Below are 15802 nucleotides of genomic sequence, written 5' to 3' on the forward strand. Positions count from 1 at the left end.
TATATTAATATTTTCTATATATATTATCATATACCAAATATGAGAAAGAGGAGATAAAATAACATAATTATTGTGATGAAAATGATTGTACATTCTTTAAAACAAATTGAATACCTTGATAGGTTCCCTTGGGAATCTGTGGACATCATTGCCAGTGGATCATCAATAAGGTTAATTAGTTTTCCACGCGTCTGCTCTCTCGACATATGAGGTTTAAAAGGACAATTAAAGATGTAATGCTTGACCATCCACGATTAATCGGTCTTCCACACGTTTGCTCTCTCGATATGTGCGGTTTAAAAAAAAAATTAAAGATGTAACGCTTGACCATCCACGGTTAATCAATCTTCCATGCATCTGCTCTCTTGACATGTGAGATTTAAAAAGATAATTTAAGATGTAACACTTGACCATACATGGTTAATCAGTCTTCTATACGTCTTCTCTCTCTGTATGTGAAGTTTAAAAATAAAGTTAAAGATGTAACGTTTGACGATCCACGGTTAATTTTCATCTACGCACATGCTCTCTCGACATGTAAGTCCACTATTTTAGGCTAGTCGGTGCATTAGTTAACGAGAGGTTTAAAAGATTTGTTTACTTACTATTTAATAGCTAGATGATATTTTCTATGTTTTGTCTTTACTCATTCGATATCGACAATCACTTTTTGATTAATCATCATTCAACTATTCCAACTAAAAAGTTTAGAACGACATAAATAGAGTTTGATATAATCATACAAGTAGTCAAATCAAATATATTAATATTTTCTATATATATTATCATATACCAAATAAGAAAAGGAGATAAAATAACATAAGTATAGTGATAAAAATGATTGTACATTTTTTAAAACAAATTGAATACCTTGATAGGTGCCCTTGGGAATCTGTGGACAACATTGCTAGCGGATCATCAATAAGGTTAATCGGTTTTCCACGCGTCTGCTCTTCCGACATGTGAGGTTTAAAAGGACAATTAAAGATGTAATGCTTGACCATCCACGATTAATCGGTCTTCCACATGTTTGCTCTCTCGATATGTGAGGTTGAAAAGAACAATTAAAGATGTAACGCTTGACCATCCACATTTAATCGATCTTCCATGCATTTGTTCTCTCGACATGTGAGATTTAAAAAGATAATTTAATATGTAACGCTTCACCATACATGTTTAATCGGTCTTCCACACGTTTTCTCTCTCTCTCGGTATGTGAAGTTTAAAAAAAAAAAATTGAAGATATAACGATTGACGATCCACGGTTAATTGGCCATCTACGCACTGCTCTCGCGACATGTAAGTCCACTATTTATGCTAGTAGGTGCATTAGTTAACGGAAGGTTTAAAAGATTTGTTTACTGACTATTTAATAGCTAGATAATATTTTTTTGATCAAATAGACGATATTTTCTATGTTTTGTCTTTACTCATTCGATATCGACAAATCATTTTTTGATTATTCATCATTCAATTATTCCAACTAAGAAGTTTAGAACGACATAAATAGAGTTTGATATAAGTAGTAAATCAAATATATTAATATTTTCTATATATATTATCATATACCAAATATGAGAAAAAGAAGATAAAATAACATAAGTATAATGATTGTACATTCTTTAAAACAAATTGAATACATCGATATGTGACTTTGGGAATCTATGGACAACATTGACAGTGGATTATCAATAAGTTTATGGCATTTTCCTAATGAGAAAATAAAGAAACGAAGAAATATGAATTTAGCATGGTCATAAACAAAACAATTATAAGTAAAAGGACAATTAAAGATGTAACTCCTAACCATCCACAGTTAATCGGTCTTCCACGAGCTTGCCTCTCGACATATGAGTTTTAAAGGAAAAAGAAAAGAAGTAACGCTCGACTATCAACAATTAAACAATCTTTCACGCACATGCACTCTCCACATGTGAGTCCGTTATATATAATAGTCAGTGGATTAATTAATGGAAGGTTCAAAAGACTTATAAATTGATCATTAATCACTAGATGATATTTTCTATGTTTTATCTTTACATGATATTGAAACTCACTTTTTGATATAAGATCATTCATCATTCAACTATTCCAACTAAAAACTTTAGATCGATGTAAATATAATTTGATATAAGCAAATCATTTTTTTCATAATTATATCTATATTATCTTATCTTGAGTCATGTGCAATATTAATATAAAATTTTTGAATAGAATGAGATAAGTAAACTAAAGAAGGTTAAATATACATATATTTGGTTATCTTTTGATATCCATTCGAGTTCGAATATTATCCGCACGGGTTCGGATATCCATTCTCTCCTAACTTAATACATGTTCGGATATTCTGCTACTTCGGTTTAGATTTCAGTTTGGGTTTTATGAGTCGCATTTGGATACGAGTTCAGATATCGATTTCGGATAATATGCTCATGCCTAATTAGTACACTCATTTGTTAAGGGATATCTAATACAAAAAAGGTACTAGTACACTCATTTGTTAAGGGATATCCAATACAAAAAAGTTAAAGTAACTAATGACACTGTAGAACAATGCAAAACATTTCAGTTATTACTCTCTCTGTTTTAGTGTTGATAAAAAAATTAGCTATTCTGATTTTTACAATGACTGAGATGGTTTTGTGGATATTTGGTTTGTTGAAAAGACCGAAGCGAACAGTTAATTCTGGAAAAAGAAGACTTTTGTTCCGCATGTTTCTCTAATGAATCCCGTCAATGGAGATGACGTAAGGATGTATGGCACAGTGGTAAAGTTTGGTTGAAAAAGTTATATCTCAAGCAGAGTCAATCCCACACACTTAAAATTAGGCCATTGCGAGATAGGATTGAGCTGGTATTGTTTATAACACACTATGAAGTAAGTGGAAATATATATAAACAAGCAAAGATTATAAATTAAGTTGACACATTATATATAAATGCCTATTTGTAAGTAAATTTAAGTTGAAGTGTGGAGCTTCATTCTTCGAAGAGAAAGATAAGCCAAGAGACGGTAGCCAATAATCATAGCTACGAGAGCACTCACTTCCTTAAGCCCACTCACTATCTCCTCTCCGTTTACGTCCTGCATGATTTCTTCATATTGAACCTTGACAAGGAGCTTGTATGTGTGGTAGTTGAATGACATGTAACGTATCCATGCAATAAACATCGGAACTTTCTGCCAAAAGACAAACAAACAAGTGTTAATCAATGTGCATTAGAGTTGCAATACTCCTATGTATAATGATATGTCTCAGGATTTGCTTATCTGAAACTGCACATGTGTCTTAATTAGAGGTAATCATCTCATTGTAACTAGAAGTTTACAACATGTCTGAATGTGGAACGTAGGTAAGAACAATGTACTATGGTGTTCAAAGAAATATGTTTATAATCTTGTCTTTGAATTGGAAGTTGTATAAATAATTTACCTTTACGAAGTAGCCACCAGCGAGCATGAAAGTCATCACAGTTACTGATGCTAAAGTTGTGGCCTTCTTCAAATCCATTAAGCTTGCCCCTATAGCTAATCCAAGTCCCTAAACACAAAAAAGTTGTTAGCATTCTTGCGTTCACTATATCCTCTAGTTTCCCAATGAAGCCCTTTTTACCTGAGCTGCAACGATGCAGAGGAAGACTGTGAGCACACTTAGGAAAAAGGATTCAGCTCTTAATCTCAATCCTGCCATGAAATATACAACTACCAGGAAAAGCACAGGTAATATCAAGTCAAGTGGCAGGTCGCTTGTGGTTCTAGCCACAAAATATGCACTTAATCTATATATATTAGACTCTCTTTCCTTGCTCAGCATTGCTCTCTCTTGAGGAAACGTGAATATCGCTGTGAATACCGGAAAGAACCCCCAGAAAACAGCAATGAAGAAGAGTAGACCTACCTGAGATACAGAGAGAGTTCCATTTTCAATATAAGCGACTAATTTCTAGACCATGAACATGCTCTCATACCTGATCTTGTAGACCTTTGGGATGTTGAATGTCTGATTGCCACCAGAGTAAACCTAAGATGATGGCAGTGGATAGAACTTGAGTGACTCTTAACCAGCTGAAATAGTCATGCTTCCGTTCTTTAAATCCTCTTAAAGAGAGTATGCAGTACTGATCCCACCAGCTTAACCCCCATTCTCGCTTGGGACAAGTTATCATCAGTTTAACTTCTTCATCAAGAGGAACTGGTTCCATAAGTTTCTTCTTTTCCTTGGCTTCAATCTGTGTCTTGTAAGCCTCCTCAAGATACTGTGTTTCCGCATCAACATCACAGTTAATATGATATAGCTATAAAAGGTATCTTGAAATGTCAATGTATCTCATCCTTGTCTCACCTCATATACAGCTGTAGGAGTTGACTTGGGAGGTCTTATCTTGCTGCAAGAACTTACCTCTTTAAGAGCTGAGGGTATGGAGATATCGTTCATGTTTCCATTCGCTAAGTCCAGCAAGAACTCTGCTGGGTTCATGGAGAGTAGAGGAGAACATCCTATGGAAGAGAAGTAAGGCATTGCTTCTGATGCTTTCCCAAAGTAAAGCAAGCTTCCTCTGCTGAGTACAACCAGCTTGTCAAATCTGTGAAAGAGCCTGCTTGACGGTTGGTGGATTGTTGTTACTATAGTTTTCCCAGCCTGCATGCCAACAAGTAAGAACTTGGGTATGGTCAAATCCATGGGATTTAAAGATGTAAAGAGTGGATGTCTCTTACTTTTGCTATGCTTTGTAGCATCTGAACAATCTTTAGAGCAGTGGTAGAGTCCAAACAAGAAGTGGGTTCATCAAGGAAAAGAAGTGAAGGATTAGTCATGATCTCATTCCCAATACAAACCCTTTTCCTCTCCCCACCTGAGACACCACGCACAAATGATCCTCCTATCATTGTGTCTTGGCACCTAATACAAACGAATTTCTAATAAGGTTCCATTCTCAAGACCGGTTTGCTATAACCGTAAGGGGAAGTGCCCAAAATTGTTAGAGGATAGTGTACCTTTCCAGGCCAAGCTCTTGTATGACACTGACAGCTCTTTGCTCCTTCTCCTGCTTTGTGAGGGTCTTAGGAAGGCGTAAAAGAGCTGTGTAGGTTAGTGTCTCTTTTACAGTTAAGTGAGGGAACAGAACATCATCTTGAGTTACAAATCCAATCCTGCCATGTCAGTTGTACAATTATATATGCATCTCTACAGTTTCATCTAGAGACTGAACTGGAATCTTCTATTAACCTGCTTTTCAAGTGCTTAGAAAATGGTTTATCGTTGTAGCTAACCGACCCACTGGTGTTTTGCTGATTAAATCTTCCACCAAGCACATTGAGCAGTGTAGTTTTGCCACTTCCAGAAGGTCCCATCAGAGCTAGAAGCTCCCCTGGATAGGCTGAACCACTAATCCCATTCAAGATGCTCTTTTCTGATGAAGATGTCATTGCTTTACAAGTTACCTTGTATGTGATGTCTATGAACTACAAAAGACATGACAAGAATTAATTTGATCAGTAAAATTTTCAAGCAAAAATTCCCATAAATATATGCCTTATTTTGCAAGAAAAATATTCTTTTTCTAGGGATAAATGACTCAAATTCTCTCTGATTTATTCAGAATTACAATACCTATATAACCATACCCTTTTGGTCCAGCGTGAAGCTCTGCTTCACATGTTGCCGAGAACCAGTAAACTGTAGTTGAGCCTCCTAAGCTTGATTTTGGGCACCAAAGTTAGACCAACAAAGAAGGCAAAACAGAGGTTTCCATTGTCTAGGAATATTCATGATGCTCTGTCTTAATGCAATGAGGATGATAAAACTAAATGTAAACTGTTTCTTGGTTATGGGAGGATTGATAATTCTTGTGCATAAAACATGATATGAGATACAACAGACCCACTGAAGTTGGACTAATCAATGGCATCAAAAAACATAAATATATATTTCTATGGACTTTTGGGGTTTTGATGATTTAGATACATATCTCCATCAGTGCCTGCGCTCAAATAGAGAGTATCATAAATATCAATTCCTACTGTTTCCCATAATATTATCTATATGGGGAAATGGTTCACCTTCAGATATATTGGAAAGGTTGGTTCTTCTGGAAGCTTGACCACACTACTAGTTGCTGCTTCAATATCTTCCACTGCGACACGAGTAATAATAATAAGAACAAATAACTTAATACGCTCCATAGTTGACATCAAGAGTTGCAATTAGGTGCCGGGCTTAATGGTTATCTTACAGTTATCATCATTGCTGCATGATCGCTCTGAAGGAATGATCTCTTCTTCATGTGGCACAGCAAAGCCAGTAAAAGAGAAGGAAAGTCCAAGGGAAGCACTGGAGGCTCGGCTAAGAGCCTCACCACCGGTGAGACGACCAAGGTCAAGAGTCTTGGCCTTCCTTATGTGTGTGTTCCTTCTGTAGTTGCTGATGCCACTTTGGCTCGGTGATGACGATGCTCTCACATGCTGCTTTCTCCCATGGCTACTGCCCCCACCATTACTGAAGTCGAGTGAACTAGACTTAAGAGCTTCTGATAGTGTCTCAGATTTGGCCTTGACCAAGCCTGATGATGACGATGAGGTTCCCATTTCCATCTTGTTTCCCCACCGGTGTTGGGAAGTTCTCTGTTGTTTTTCTTTTTCTTGGAGACGTGACACACACAAACATTACCTATTTATAGAGTTGAGGACGCCCTTTGGTTATAAACACGTGATTGACATGAGACCATGACCTACGAACTAATCTCTGGCTCATGCATTTTACAGGTAGATACACGTTTTACTTTAAAGAAGAAATGGTCTTATCTATCTATCTTCACTTATACAGTTATTAGCAAAACGACAAAACCTGACTTTCGGTGCAGACGGGGTAGGAGAGCAGCACGTGGTTCTTGCTTCCCTAGACCAATCAAGATTTGTCTTTCTACAGTACCTACTTACTAGTAAGCACATTGCTAACCAATATTGACTACGTGTAATCTTACAAGCACCGACGTGAACTCTGTATCTAACTATTCAGTTGACAAAAAAATATAGAAAGTTTTGTTGCTCCTCTCTTGGCTCATCACTATGTAAACATAGAGAAATCTAAACCAACACTTGTATCCAAACCGGTTTGTTGAAACCAACCCAAAGACGCAACAACAAATCGGAAGATTTATCAACAAACCAATTTGCTAATGGTTCAGATTTCTTACACTTTCTAAGAGAGGAGATGCAACAAAGACGTTACACTTGAAGATCTTTTTTTAACTCTTATTATTCTCTTTAGAAGGAAACGAAACAATATTATGACATTGACAACTGAAACCAAATGGGTTTTTATCGTCATTGTCTCATTGGATCTCCAATGAATATCTCAACACACTGCTTAAGTAAATGGAGTGGTCCTTATTATGTTATGGTTGACACTCACAAAATCACATCAAAAGAAAAAGAGAAGAGAGAGTTTCATTTCCAGACCGGAGATACAAGAAATATGATGAATCAGTATCCCCAGTAGTCGTTCCGGATCTCGTCATCAAACTTCTTCTTGAGTTCGGGGTGCTTCTCAAAGTACTCATCTGCAGTCATGGTGCTGAGCTTTTTCTAATTATGCCAACACACACATAAAGACAGTGATCGTACATGAGAATCTTGAGTTAACAAAACTATATCGGACTGAACTTTGCATAAGAACAAACTTGTTAACGGGGGTACTTACGCTTATCTCCTGGACATCAATAATTTCTTTCTCTAGCCGTTCAGACACCTTGAGAGATTTCTGTTCTGCTTCTTTCAGTTCCACCAACTATAGAAAGAAAGAAACGACCAAGTTAGCTGAAAAGACCCTAGTCTAAAACAATGGAGTTAGCTAGTGCTCACCAAAGCATCAAACTTTGGCTTGTATTCAGGGGTAACATTGTCCACGTACTTGGGAATCTCAACGCCTGCAGCAAACCAGAAAGAGCAATCAAAAATTCATTTTGGTATATCTTCATACTTCCAACAAAAACTGGAAACTTCAGTTTAAATATAATCAGATCTCTTTCAAGACTTTCTTCTAGTCAGGTTTGAGAGCAAAAACAAAAGCAAGGCGAAGTCTTTCACTTGATCGCTAAGCAAGCACACAAACTAGTTAAAAACGAACTGATGGGTGTATTTGTATAATAGTAGCATATACTGCAGGTCAGTAATTAGAGAAGTTGCACAAAACTTAAAGAAGATAAGTAGGAGCAATCGAGCATAGAGAGGTTCACTTACTGTCGTAAGCTTCCTTGTACATGTCAACAATGCCAGCGCCAATACCCTTTCTATAAAAATCCCAATCAATGGGTTCAGGCTCCTTCAACACACACACACACACACACACACAAAAAACAAAACAGAATCAGAGCATTGAATGATTTCTTTTGAAATAGCAATTCAGTGAAACAATATCCAAATCAATGATCAGGGCAACAAAGGCCAAGCAACAATGTGCTCTGATTCATACGTCTTTCAACATTATATACGAACAACCAATCTCAAATCGAATCACCTGATCTAGATTACTAATGTCGAATCGGATCTAGAATGATTCAAGAGAAAGGGAATCAATCGGAAGAGCGAACCTGGCTGAACTTGGTCTGGAGCTGAGTGTTGACCTCGTCGAAAGCGCGACGGAGGTTAGAGAACTCTCTGCGAGCCTCATCGGTGACAAGGACCTTCGCCATCCCTTCCCAATCTATCGTCCTCGACGCTTTGAACGCCACATCCGCGACTTTCTTCCCGGCTCCGCTCATTTTTCTCGCTCTCTTTTACCCAAAAACAAACACTGATGGGATGGGAAGAGGAAGTAAACGTCGCCTGATCCAGCGATAGGAAAGCCCTAGAATCCCCAAAAAGCCTTGCAGGCCCTTCCTTTTCTATTTGTTTACAGTTTAGCCCCTTTATTTTTTTAATTTTGCTAATACAACCCAGTTTACTTTACTTTCAGGTTCTGAGTTTTACTTTACTTTATCCTCTCTTGGAACAAATTATAAAATACTATTATTTTTTATCACTATCATGATTCTTTTGTGGAATCACATTAGCAAAGTGATTTGATTAATTTTATATACGTCTAAGTTTTTCGAGTCTCAAAAAAACGAGTTATGCAGTTTAAAGAAAAAAAATACTTACAATTTTTTTTTTTAAATTATGTTAATAGTACTATCAGACGTGAATCTTATAAGACGGTTCATTAAATAAAATCACTACCTGTAGAATTGTCTTTATAATATTTCTATTTTGTAATATCATAACTATCAGCCATATAAAAAAAATATGAATCATGTAATATTAGTTTATCCTAGAACCAATCAATTCTCTAAACTTCAGAGTTTAGAACATCTCTAATGTAAAATTTCATTTTTTTTTTAAATAGAGTAAAATAAAATATAGAGTAAAAATGTTTCAATCTTACTTCATTTTTCACTCTATAACGAAGTAATGAATAAAAAAAATAGATTACTCCATTTATGTAGAAAATTTATTCAAACGCTTAAAGGCGGGTTTTTCGGTTTTTAGCGTTGACCGTATACCCAGAACCAGAAATTTGCGTGCAGATTTTCTCGCGAAGGAGGCGAGAAACATCGGAGTTCTCTTTTCTCATATAGATCAGATCCAGCTGGACAGAGCGTCTCTTCAGAACGATTTAAGTCCGACTACTATTTGATCTTAGAAGATGGACGTCGGCAAAAAAAAAATGTAGAAAATTTCATTATGGAATTAGAAATGGAGTAGGATTAGAGTATTTGTTACTCCATACTTCTTTTTTTTTTATTTTGGAAGATAAAATGATGTTGGGTTGTCTATTGTTTCTCTAATTGAAGTAAGGCTACTTGGTCAAATTTGTTTTTTCTGCACATGAATCCTCGCATCAAATGCTTAAGAATAAACTGAGACATTACACTGAAAATCTCTAAACTTGTTTATATTTTTGTCCTTTTATCATTACGAAAGTTACATTACCAAATAACAACCAATCAAAAAATCAAAACAAATAGTTAAGTTTAAAGGAGTCAAAATAATCCAAAACAAAATCAAGACAACTGTTATAGACAAAAGACACAACATAATTTTCTCTGATCTGATCTCACCTCTGTTGCAGACTCTTGTCTAAACTATATCCAGTCTCCTGCTTAAGCAAGAACACTATCTTTATTTTTGTTGTTACCACTGCTTTCCAGCTTAGGGGGACCTGAAAACCGTCTTACAGTCTTATTAGGAGAGTCAGAGAACGAAAGCCGCTTTTTCGCAGTCTTCTCTGACCCTAAAGGACTAAGGTTTGAGAGCCGTGCTCTCGCTTTAGCTGCTTGTGTAAGCGCCATGTAGCCCGGAACTGACTGAGAGACACTACTACTAGTGATACTACTCTCATCATCTCTAGTGGATGGCAATGACCCCCCAATGCTATGCCTACGGTTGCCAGGCTGTTCTGATTGGATACTCAACCTGCTCTTCGAGTCTTCATCCCCACTTGGGACTTGCCTCACTCCAGGGCTTGACATTCTTCGACTACTTGGTGGTGTGATTCGTTTCGGTGATGGCTTTCTGCCGCGTGGGATTATCTCAGACCTGGCACGGCTTGCTACACTATTCGCAGCAGAAGAGGTTTTGTCAGCGGTGTCTGGTGTGAGTGTGACTGACTGGTTTTCGTTTGGTCGTGCAGCCATCCAACGTTCTAGCCAGCTCCAACCCCAATGCGGGTTGTTCGGATCCATGAATGTTTGTGAAATAGATGAGCCTTTCCACGTATTCTGCATGTTAAACAGTTTTTGAGTTTTATAATTATTAGAGTGTAAAGATGCTAAAGTTTTGTACCTGATGAGTGTATGCATATGCAAGTGCTTTTTCTCTTCTCATAGTTGCCACTTGCTTGTTCAACATGTTTGCTTCAACTCTCTCCCTAGACAGTGTGCTATCATCCCAGTTTCCTCCAATCTATTTCACAAAAAACACAAATACAATCATTAAAGAAAAAGCTAACTAAAAGTATCAAACAATCTTTGTGTGGATTTAACTTTACCTTAGCAAAATCTTTGTTGTGTTTCTGTTGGAGCTTTCTTGCACAAGCCTGCTTATCCTCTGACAAACGGAGCCTCCTCTCACGAATCTGATATTGTAATCTAGCTAGTGTTTGCATGCTCTGCAATGTTGATGTGGCTTGACGTCTTACACCTTTCCCTTGGACTAGAGACTTTAGCCTCACAAGTCCTCTCAACGCACGCAACGCTCTCCTTGCCTTCAAAAAGGTAACCAAAAAGTAATGAACTCGTTTCCATTACCAAACCAAACTTAAAAATGTGAAACATAAAACGATATTATTACCATATAACCTCTAAATGCTGTCTGAATCTTGATAGCAGCAATATCTTCCTTTGATTTCCCAGGGAAACGTGATACTGCAGTGAGACGAACGACTTCAGCTGCAGCTTGAGCGGCTGCAACAGCTGCATCTGCGGCAGCAGCAGTTGCAACAGCCACAGAGTAAGCATGTCTGCTCTGTTCCTCCTCGATCTCCTTTAGTTTCGCTTCTCTGGCAACACAAAGAGTGTTGCTAGGCAAGGAACCAGCTACACCAGGAGTGGTAACATCCAACTTCTTGGATTTACCAAACCACTTCTTGGCCTTATGTGGCTTCTAATGAAAGCATAATAAAAACCATTAAAGACATGATAATAACCAAGCATTTGTGTATATATGATGAAGATAGTTTGAGGATCAGTAGAGACCTGTTCATCTTTTGTTTGTTTTGGTCTGGGAGTGAAGGCCTTCTTCACAACAGCAAACCAACTCTTACCCATTTTTTTTAGATTTTCCTTTTTCAGATTATCTGCAAATGCATTCATGACCAAACATTATATTATATATAATATAACTTGTTTAATTAAATACCAAGGTTCAAGACTTCATCTTTTCATCCTGAATCTAAAAGTAAGTCAGAGCACTCACAGATTATGAATCAAGTTTGGATCTTTCTTGAAGCCGAGGTTTTTTTTTGTAAGGACAAAAAAAAACTCGGAGAAAAAAAAAAGCCAAACCTGTGAAGACGTTTCGGTTTGTTCAAACGCAGAATCTGAGGAACAAAAGAAGGGTTTCAGTTTCAGTAATGAATTAAAGACAGAGAAACACGTATACATATGTAACTGCGTAGTACACACGCGTACCTACACTTGGGAGTAACAACAGTACTGAAAATACAAAAAAAAATCTTTAAAAAAAAATGGCTTAGATCGACCAAACAGTAGAGAAAGAGAGTTCAACAAAGAACGATGAATATGGTAAGGAAGTGGAGTGATCTATCTTATGTATGTATGGGTACAACAAAAATCTGGTTAGAGGAAAAGAGGGAAGGAAGGAAGGAAGGAACAGATCTTGAAGGAGAAGCGGTCCAGAGGAATGAAACAGTGCCCGTGACAACAGGTTATTATTTAATAGACCTTTTCTTCATACCATAGTTGGAATATTCTATTTATCTCATTTTCATATATTTATTATACATAGTTTTTTTTTTTTGAAACATTTCATTTTATTGGGGTTTGTTTCTGTTGTCCCTTTGACTAACGAACTAATATTCGTTTTTGAGTGCATCAGATGTTTATTTTGTTATATGCACGTCTAATTGATTTATCCCATAACTTTCTAATTTACCATTATTGATCTCTATTTTATCACATGATCATGATGACGACTTAACAAAATTAAATCCCAAGTATCTTAAATCCCCAGCCGATTGTGGTTAATGAAACACTCGTTTTGGTCTCTATTGTATTAGGGATTTGATAAAATTTTGAGGGTTTTAAATCTGGTGAGACTTGGTTGGTTCAAAGATTTTGATGGGAAATTTGGTAAAATTTTAAAACAAAACAAAAAAACAAATTTGGTAATTTGTATCCGTAACAAAACCTTCTTCTTTGATTTTGATTCTCATTCTCATTCTTTTTTGCCCCCAAACTCTTCCATAAAAAAGCTATCTATTTTCTAAATTGCATTGGTAGAATCCAAACGAGACAAGAAACTAGTTTTATTTCTAATATACACAACGATTACAGAACATTATATTAACCTCATCGCTCAAGTCTCTAGTTGTAATTTAGCATTGCCGCCATCACTACTTACTTCTCCTATATTCTCAAGCAATCAAATTTGTTAAGAGAGCTTACCTGAGTTAAAAACAGGGGCGATATCTAGACCATTTAATTTGTGGGTGCACTTTTGGTAATGAAAATAAAAATGCATATAAAAGGGATCGAACATGGGAAAGTATGGGTGCATAAACTACAGTTTTACCATATGAGCTGTCAAACTTTTGTTGTTTTTACATACAAAACTTAAAATTTTAAAATGATTGTGGGTGCATGTCCCCCCACATCTTATAGCCTAGCTTCGCCACTGGTTAAAAACCATGGTGCTATAAGGTCCATCACGAGACTAGTGTTAAAAGACAACAACATATTACTGTTACCACTTCTTATAAAGTGTTGTGCAAATATAAAGAGGAAGGTACTTTTTTCGGCGAGACTGTGTACAGCGAGAAATGTTGCTGTAGAACAAACCAGAGCAGAGAAGTTTGACACTGTCAACATAAATGGATTCTTTGGAGGAAGAAGGTTAGTGATTAGAAGGTGGTAAGAGGGAAGTAGCATCGGGAGAGTGTGACAATAGGGAAGGATCGGAAAAATGAAATGGGATCATTGTTTTTTTTATGTTTTAAATTCCACCTTAAGAGTTGGTATTCTTTTCTATTGAATTTAAAATGTAAATTCTTTTTTTGCTAATAACCCACAATGATCTTAGATATAAATTACTGAAGAAATCCATATTTTCCAACAAGGAGAGTTTTGATAGGAGTTTTACATGTTAAGCTAGATGGGCTTCCAACCTAAAACCAATTGGTGCTAAGTGGAGTGGCCCATCCATCTTATATATTGCTAAGGATCCCTTCCAATATCCGATGTGGGACACTTTGTGTCTAATACGCCCCTTCGAGATGATGGCTCTTTGAGCGTCAATCTCGGAATGCTCGGGCAAGGATCGATGGGCCAACTTTGGACTGAATCGATAATGGATCGGATTGGACTGTGTGGATCGGGCTCTGATACCATGTTAAACTAGATGGGCTTCCAACCTAAAACCAATTGGTGCTAAGTGGAGTAGCCCATCCATCTTATATATTGCTAAGGATCCCTTCCAATATCCGATGTGGGACACTTTGTGTCTAATATATTCCTTCCAATATAAGATGTGGGACACTTTGTGTCTAATATTACAAATGATATATCCAATAAGCATAGATTTGTTAGAACTTTTATAAATAGCATATCCAATAAGAGAGGATTTTGAAAAAAAAACTTTTAAATCCCTAATACAATAAGTCCCCCTTAAGTTTAAAAAATTAATATATATATATATATATATGGCGTATAATCTCCAAAATATAATTTTCTTTGTTAAAATATCTATGGTGTTTTAGATATTATGGCTAGTCCTACTTAAATTATAATATTTATTTCTAAAAGTTAAATAAATACTAAATTGTCTATTAAAATCACATAATTATCATTTTTATAATTACCACTTTTATCTATTTTTACACGAATAGCAAATACTCTTTTCAAAAGAAAAGTCATTTTTTTGTGGCATTCTTTTTTTTTTAAGTTTAGATTACTCGAGTTTGAGATATGAAGACATGGTAACGAAGAAGAACAAGTGGATTGCACGTTTACTAATAGTCGGTGGCTGGACTCTCTTAGATTATACGCTATACCCTTTAGATTTCCCACATAGATAAACTTCTAAAATTTATGACCGTAACATGAAATTGCTAGATATTAATGACTTTATTTTAGGAAAAAAAAATTAATAATTAGTTGCATGACACTTTACCCTAATATGCTACGATACATTGTGTATTTTCTGTAATAATGCATTTATACTCGTAGTAGCAATTGGTTACACCTGCTAAATATAAAAAAAATAATAATATTTTTACCTTATTTAGTTTTAATTCGTAGACATATAAAGATAAAGGTAACTTATATTCAGGGCCGGCTCAACATTTTTAGGGGCCCTAGGGCAAAAATTTTTTTTTACCTTCTAAAATTTATATACTTATAATATAAATTATATATAAAATTTAATATGTAATATTTTGTATATATTTATAATGAAAATAAAACTATATACATATCAAATAATTTTGGGCCCTTTTTATTTTGATTTATTATATTTATAATTTTTTTATATATAAAAATATAGATTTATAAAAAAATTGGGCCCTTTAATTAGTATTATACGGGGGGACACGGGCTTGGGCCCGGGGCGATCGCACCGCTTGTCCCCCCCATTGAGCCGGCACTGCTTATATTAGATAAGATTTTCAGATTTGTGGTCAAACTTACCAGGAAATACTCAGTTCACGGTGTAGTTTTCAGCGAATGGTTTTGTCAGATTAAGGAGGCGGTTGTGGTTGGTGAGAAACTCGCCTCGTCCGACGAGTGTGGGTGGGAATTTTGGGACATGACATTGGGTTTGGCAAAGACGACGCTCGGAGTTTCAGGAGTAATCCGAATATATTTTGAAGACACAAAGTAGAGGAGTAAACTTGAGTGAGGTTAGTTATTTTGGTTCTTCTATATACTCGGATTCTGCTGTCATATATGATTGCATGTCGCAACCGGCTTCTGTAAACACATGTCTCGCAAGTTTGTGGCTTAAATGTATAGTATGGTTGTTTTATTCCTTTTTTCATGTAATTACATATGCGTAAGTCTGCAAATATATATAATAGCTTAACTCAAA

General features: G+C 36.1%; 3 protein-coding genes across 10 annotated transcripts; all 3 read right to left on the bottom strand.

The window, feature by feature from the left end:
* Positions 1 to 2825: 2825 nt before the first annotated feature.
* On the bottom strand, positions 2826 to 7075 carry LOC103863472 (ABC transporter G family member 27). 7 transcript variants are annotated; one of them, XM_018658671.2, is made up of 11 exons: positions 6235 to 6402; positions 6062 to 6135; positions 5627 to 5693; positions 5229 to 5464; positions 4997 to 5152; positions 4718 to 4901; positions 4344 to 4640; positions 3970 to 4257; positions 3615 to 3899; positions 3435 to 3542; positions 2826 to 3181 (listed from the first exon to the last, which is right to left on the bottom strand). In XM_018658671.2, the coding sequence occupies exons 4-11, from the start codon at positions 5426 to 5428 to the stop codon at positions 2960 to 2962; spliced, it is 1740 nt and encodes a 579-aa protein (XP_018514187.1). In that variant the 5' UTR covers positions 5429 to 5464; positions 5627 to 5693; positions 6062 to 6135; positions 6235 to 6402; the 3' UTR covers positions 2826 to 2959. The 7 variants fall into 7 exon arrangements, with proteins under 7 accessions (XP_018514187.1, XP_018514185.1, XP_018514186.1 ...); XM_018658669.2 differs by having other exon boundaries at positions 5613 to 5693; XM_018658670.2 differs by having other exon boundaries at positions 5627 to 5698; positions 6235 to 6400.
* Positions 7076 to 7235: 160 nt separating this feature from the next.
* On the bottom strand, positions 7236 to 8853 carry LOC103863474 (ATP synthase subunit d, mitochondrial). The gene is made up of 5 exons (XM_009141221.2): positions 8590 to 8853; positions 8240 to 8321; positions 7862 to 7926; positions 7701 to 7787; positions 7236 to 7585 (listed from the first exon to the last, which is right to left on the bottom strand). The coding sequence occupies exons 1-5, from the start codon at positions 8758 to 8760 to the stop codon at positions 7484 to 7486; spliced, it is 507 nt and encodes a 168-aa protein (XP_009139469.1). The 5' UTR covers positions 8761 to 8853; the 3' UTR covers positions 7236 to 7483.
* Positions 8854 to 9905: 1052 nt separating this feature from the next.
* LOC103863475 (protein IQ-DOMAIN 1) lies at positions 9906 to 13798 on the bottom strand. 2 transcript variants are annotated; one of them, XM_009141223.3, is made up of 7 exons: positions 12169 to 13798; positions 11954 to 12077; positions 11734 to 11834; positions 11330 to 11638; positions 11028 to 11243; positions 10823 to 10942; positions 9906 to 10758 (listed from the first exon to the last, which is right to left on the bottom strand). In XM_009141223.3, exons 3-7 carry the CDS (start codon positions 11803 to 11805, stop codon positions 10141 to 10143), a joined length of 1335 nt encoding a protein of 444 aa, XP_009139471.1. In that variant the 5' UTR covers positions 11806 to 11834; positions 11954 to 12077; positions 12169 to 13798; the 3' UTR covers positions 9906 to 10140. The 2 variants fall into 2 exon arrangements, with proteins under 2 accessions (XP_009139471.1, XP_009139470.1); XM_009141222.3 differs by having other exon boundaries at positions 11330 to 11641; positions 12169 to 13586.
* Positions 13799 to 15802: the final 2004 nt, after the last annotated feature.

The sequence above is a fragment of the Brassica rapa genome, chromosome A04 (genome assembly GCF_000309985.2).
Source record: "Brassica rapa cultivar Chiifu-401-42 chromosome A04, CAAS_Brap_v3.01, whole genome shotgun sequence".
NCBI classification, from domain to species: domain Eukaryota; kingdom Viridiplantae; phylum Streptophyta; class Magnoliopsida; order Brassicales; family Brassicaceae; genus Brassica; species Brassica rapa.

Bases quoted from the DNA above. Each gene is read 5' to 3' on its own strand.
- LOC103863472 (XM_009141220.3), bottom strand. From the start codon at position 6,592: ATGGAAATGGGAACCTCATCGTCATCATCAGGCTTGGTCAAGGCCAAA. The intron at 4,258-4,343 runs GTGAGACAAGGA...GCGGAAACACAG, and splicing joins CTCCTACAGCTGTATATGAG to TATCTTGAGGAGGCTTACAA. The intron at 3,543-3,614 runs GTAAAAAGGGCT...TTTTGTGTTTAG, and splicing joins TCTGCATCGTTGCAGCTCAG to GGACTTGGATTAGCTATAGG.
- LOC103863474 (XM_009141221.2), bottom strand. From the start codon at position 8,760: ATGAGCGGAGCCGGGAAGAAAGTCGCGGATGTGGCGTTCAAAGCGTCG. The intron at 8,322-8,589 runs GTTCGCTCTTCC...TGTGTGTTGAAG, and splicing joins TCCAGACCAAGTTCAGCCAG to GAGCCTGAACCCATTGATTG. The intron at 7,788-7,861 runs GTGAGCACTAGC...TTCTTTCTATAG, and splicing joins AGCCAAAGTTTGATGCTTTG to TTGGTGGAACTGAAAGAAGC.
- LOC103863475 (XM_009141222.3), bottom strand. From the start codon at position 11,805: ATGGGTAAGAGTTGGTTTGCTGTTGTGAAGAAGGCCTTCACTCCCAGA. The intron at 10,943-11,027 runs GTAAAGTTAAAT...TTTGTGAAATAG, and splicing joins ACAACAAAGATTTTGCTAAG to ATTGGAGGAAACTGGGATGA. The intron at 10,759-10,822 runs GTACAAAACTTT...TTTAACATGCAG, and splicing joins CATATGCATACACTCATCAG to AATACGTGGAAAGGCTCATC.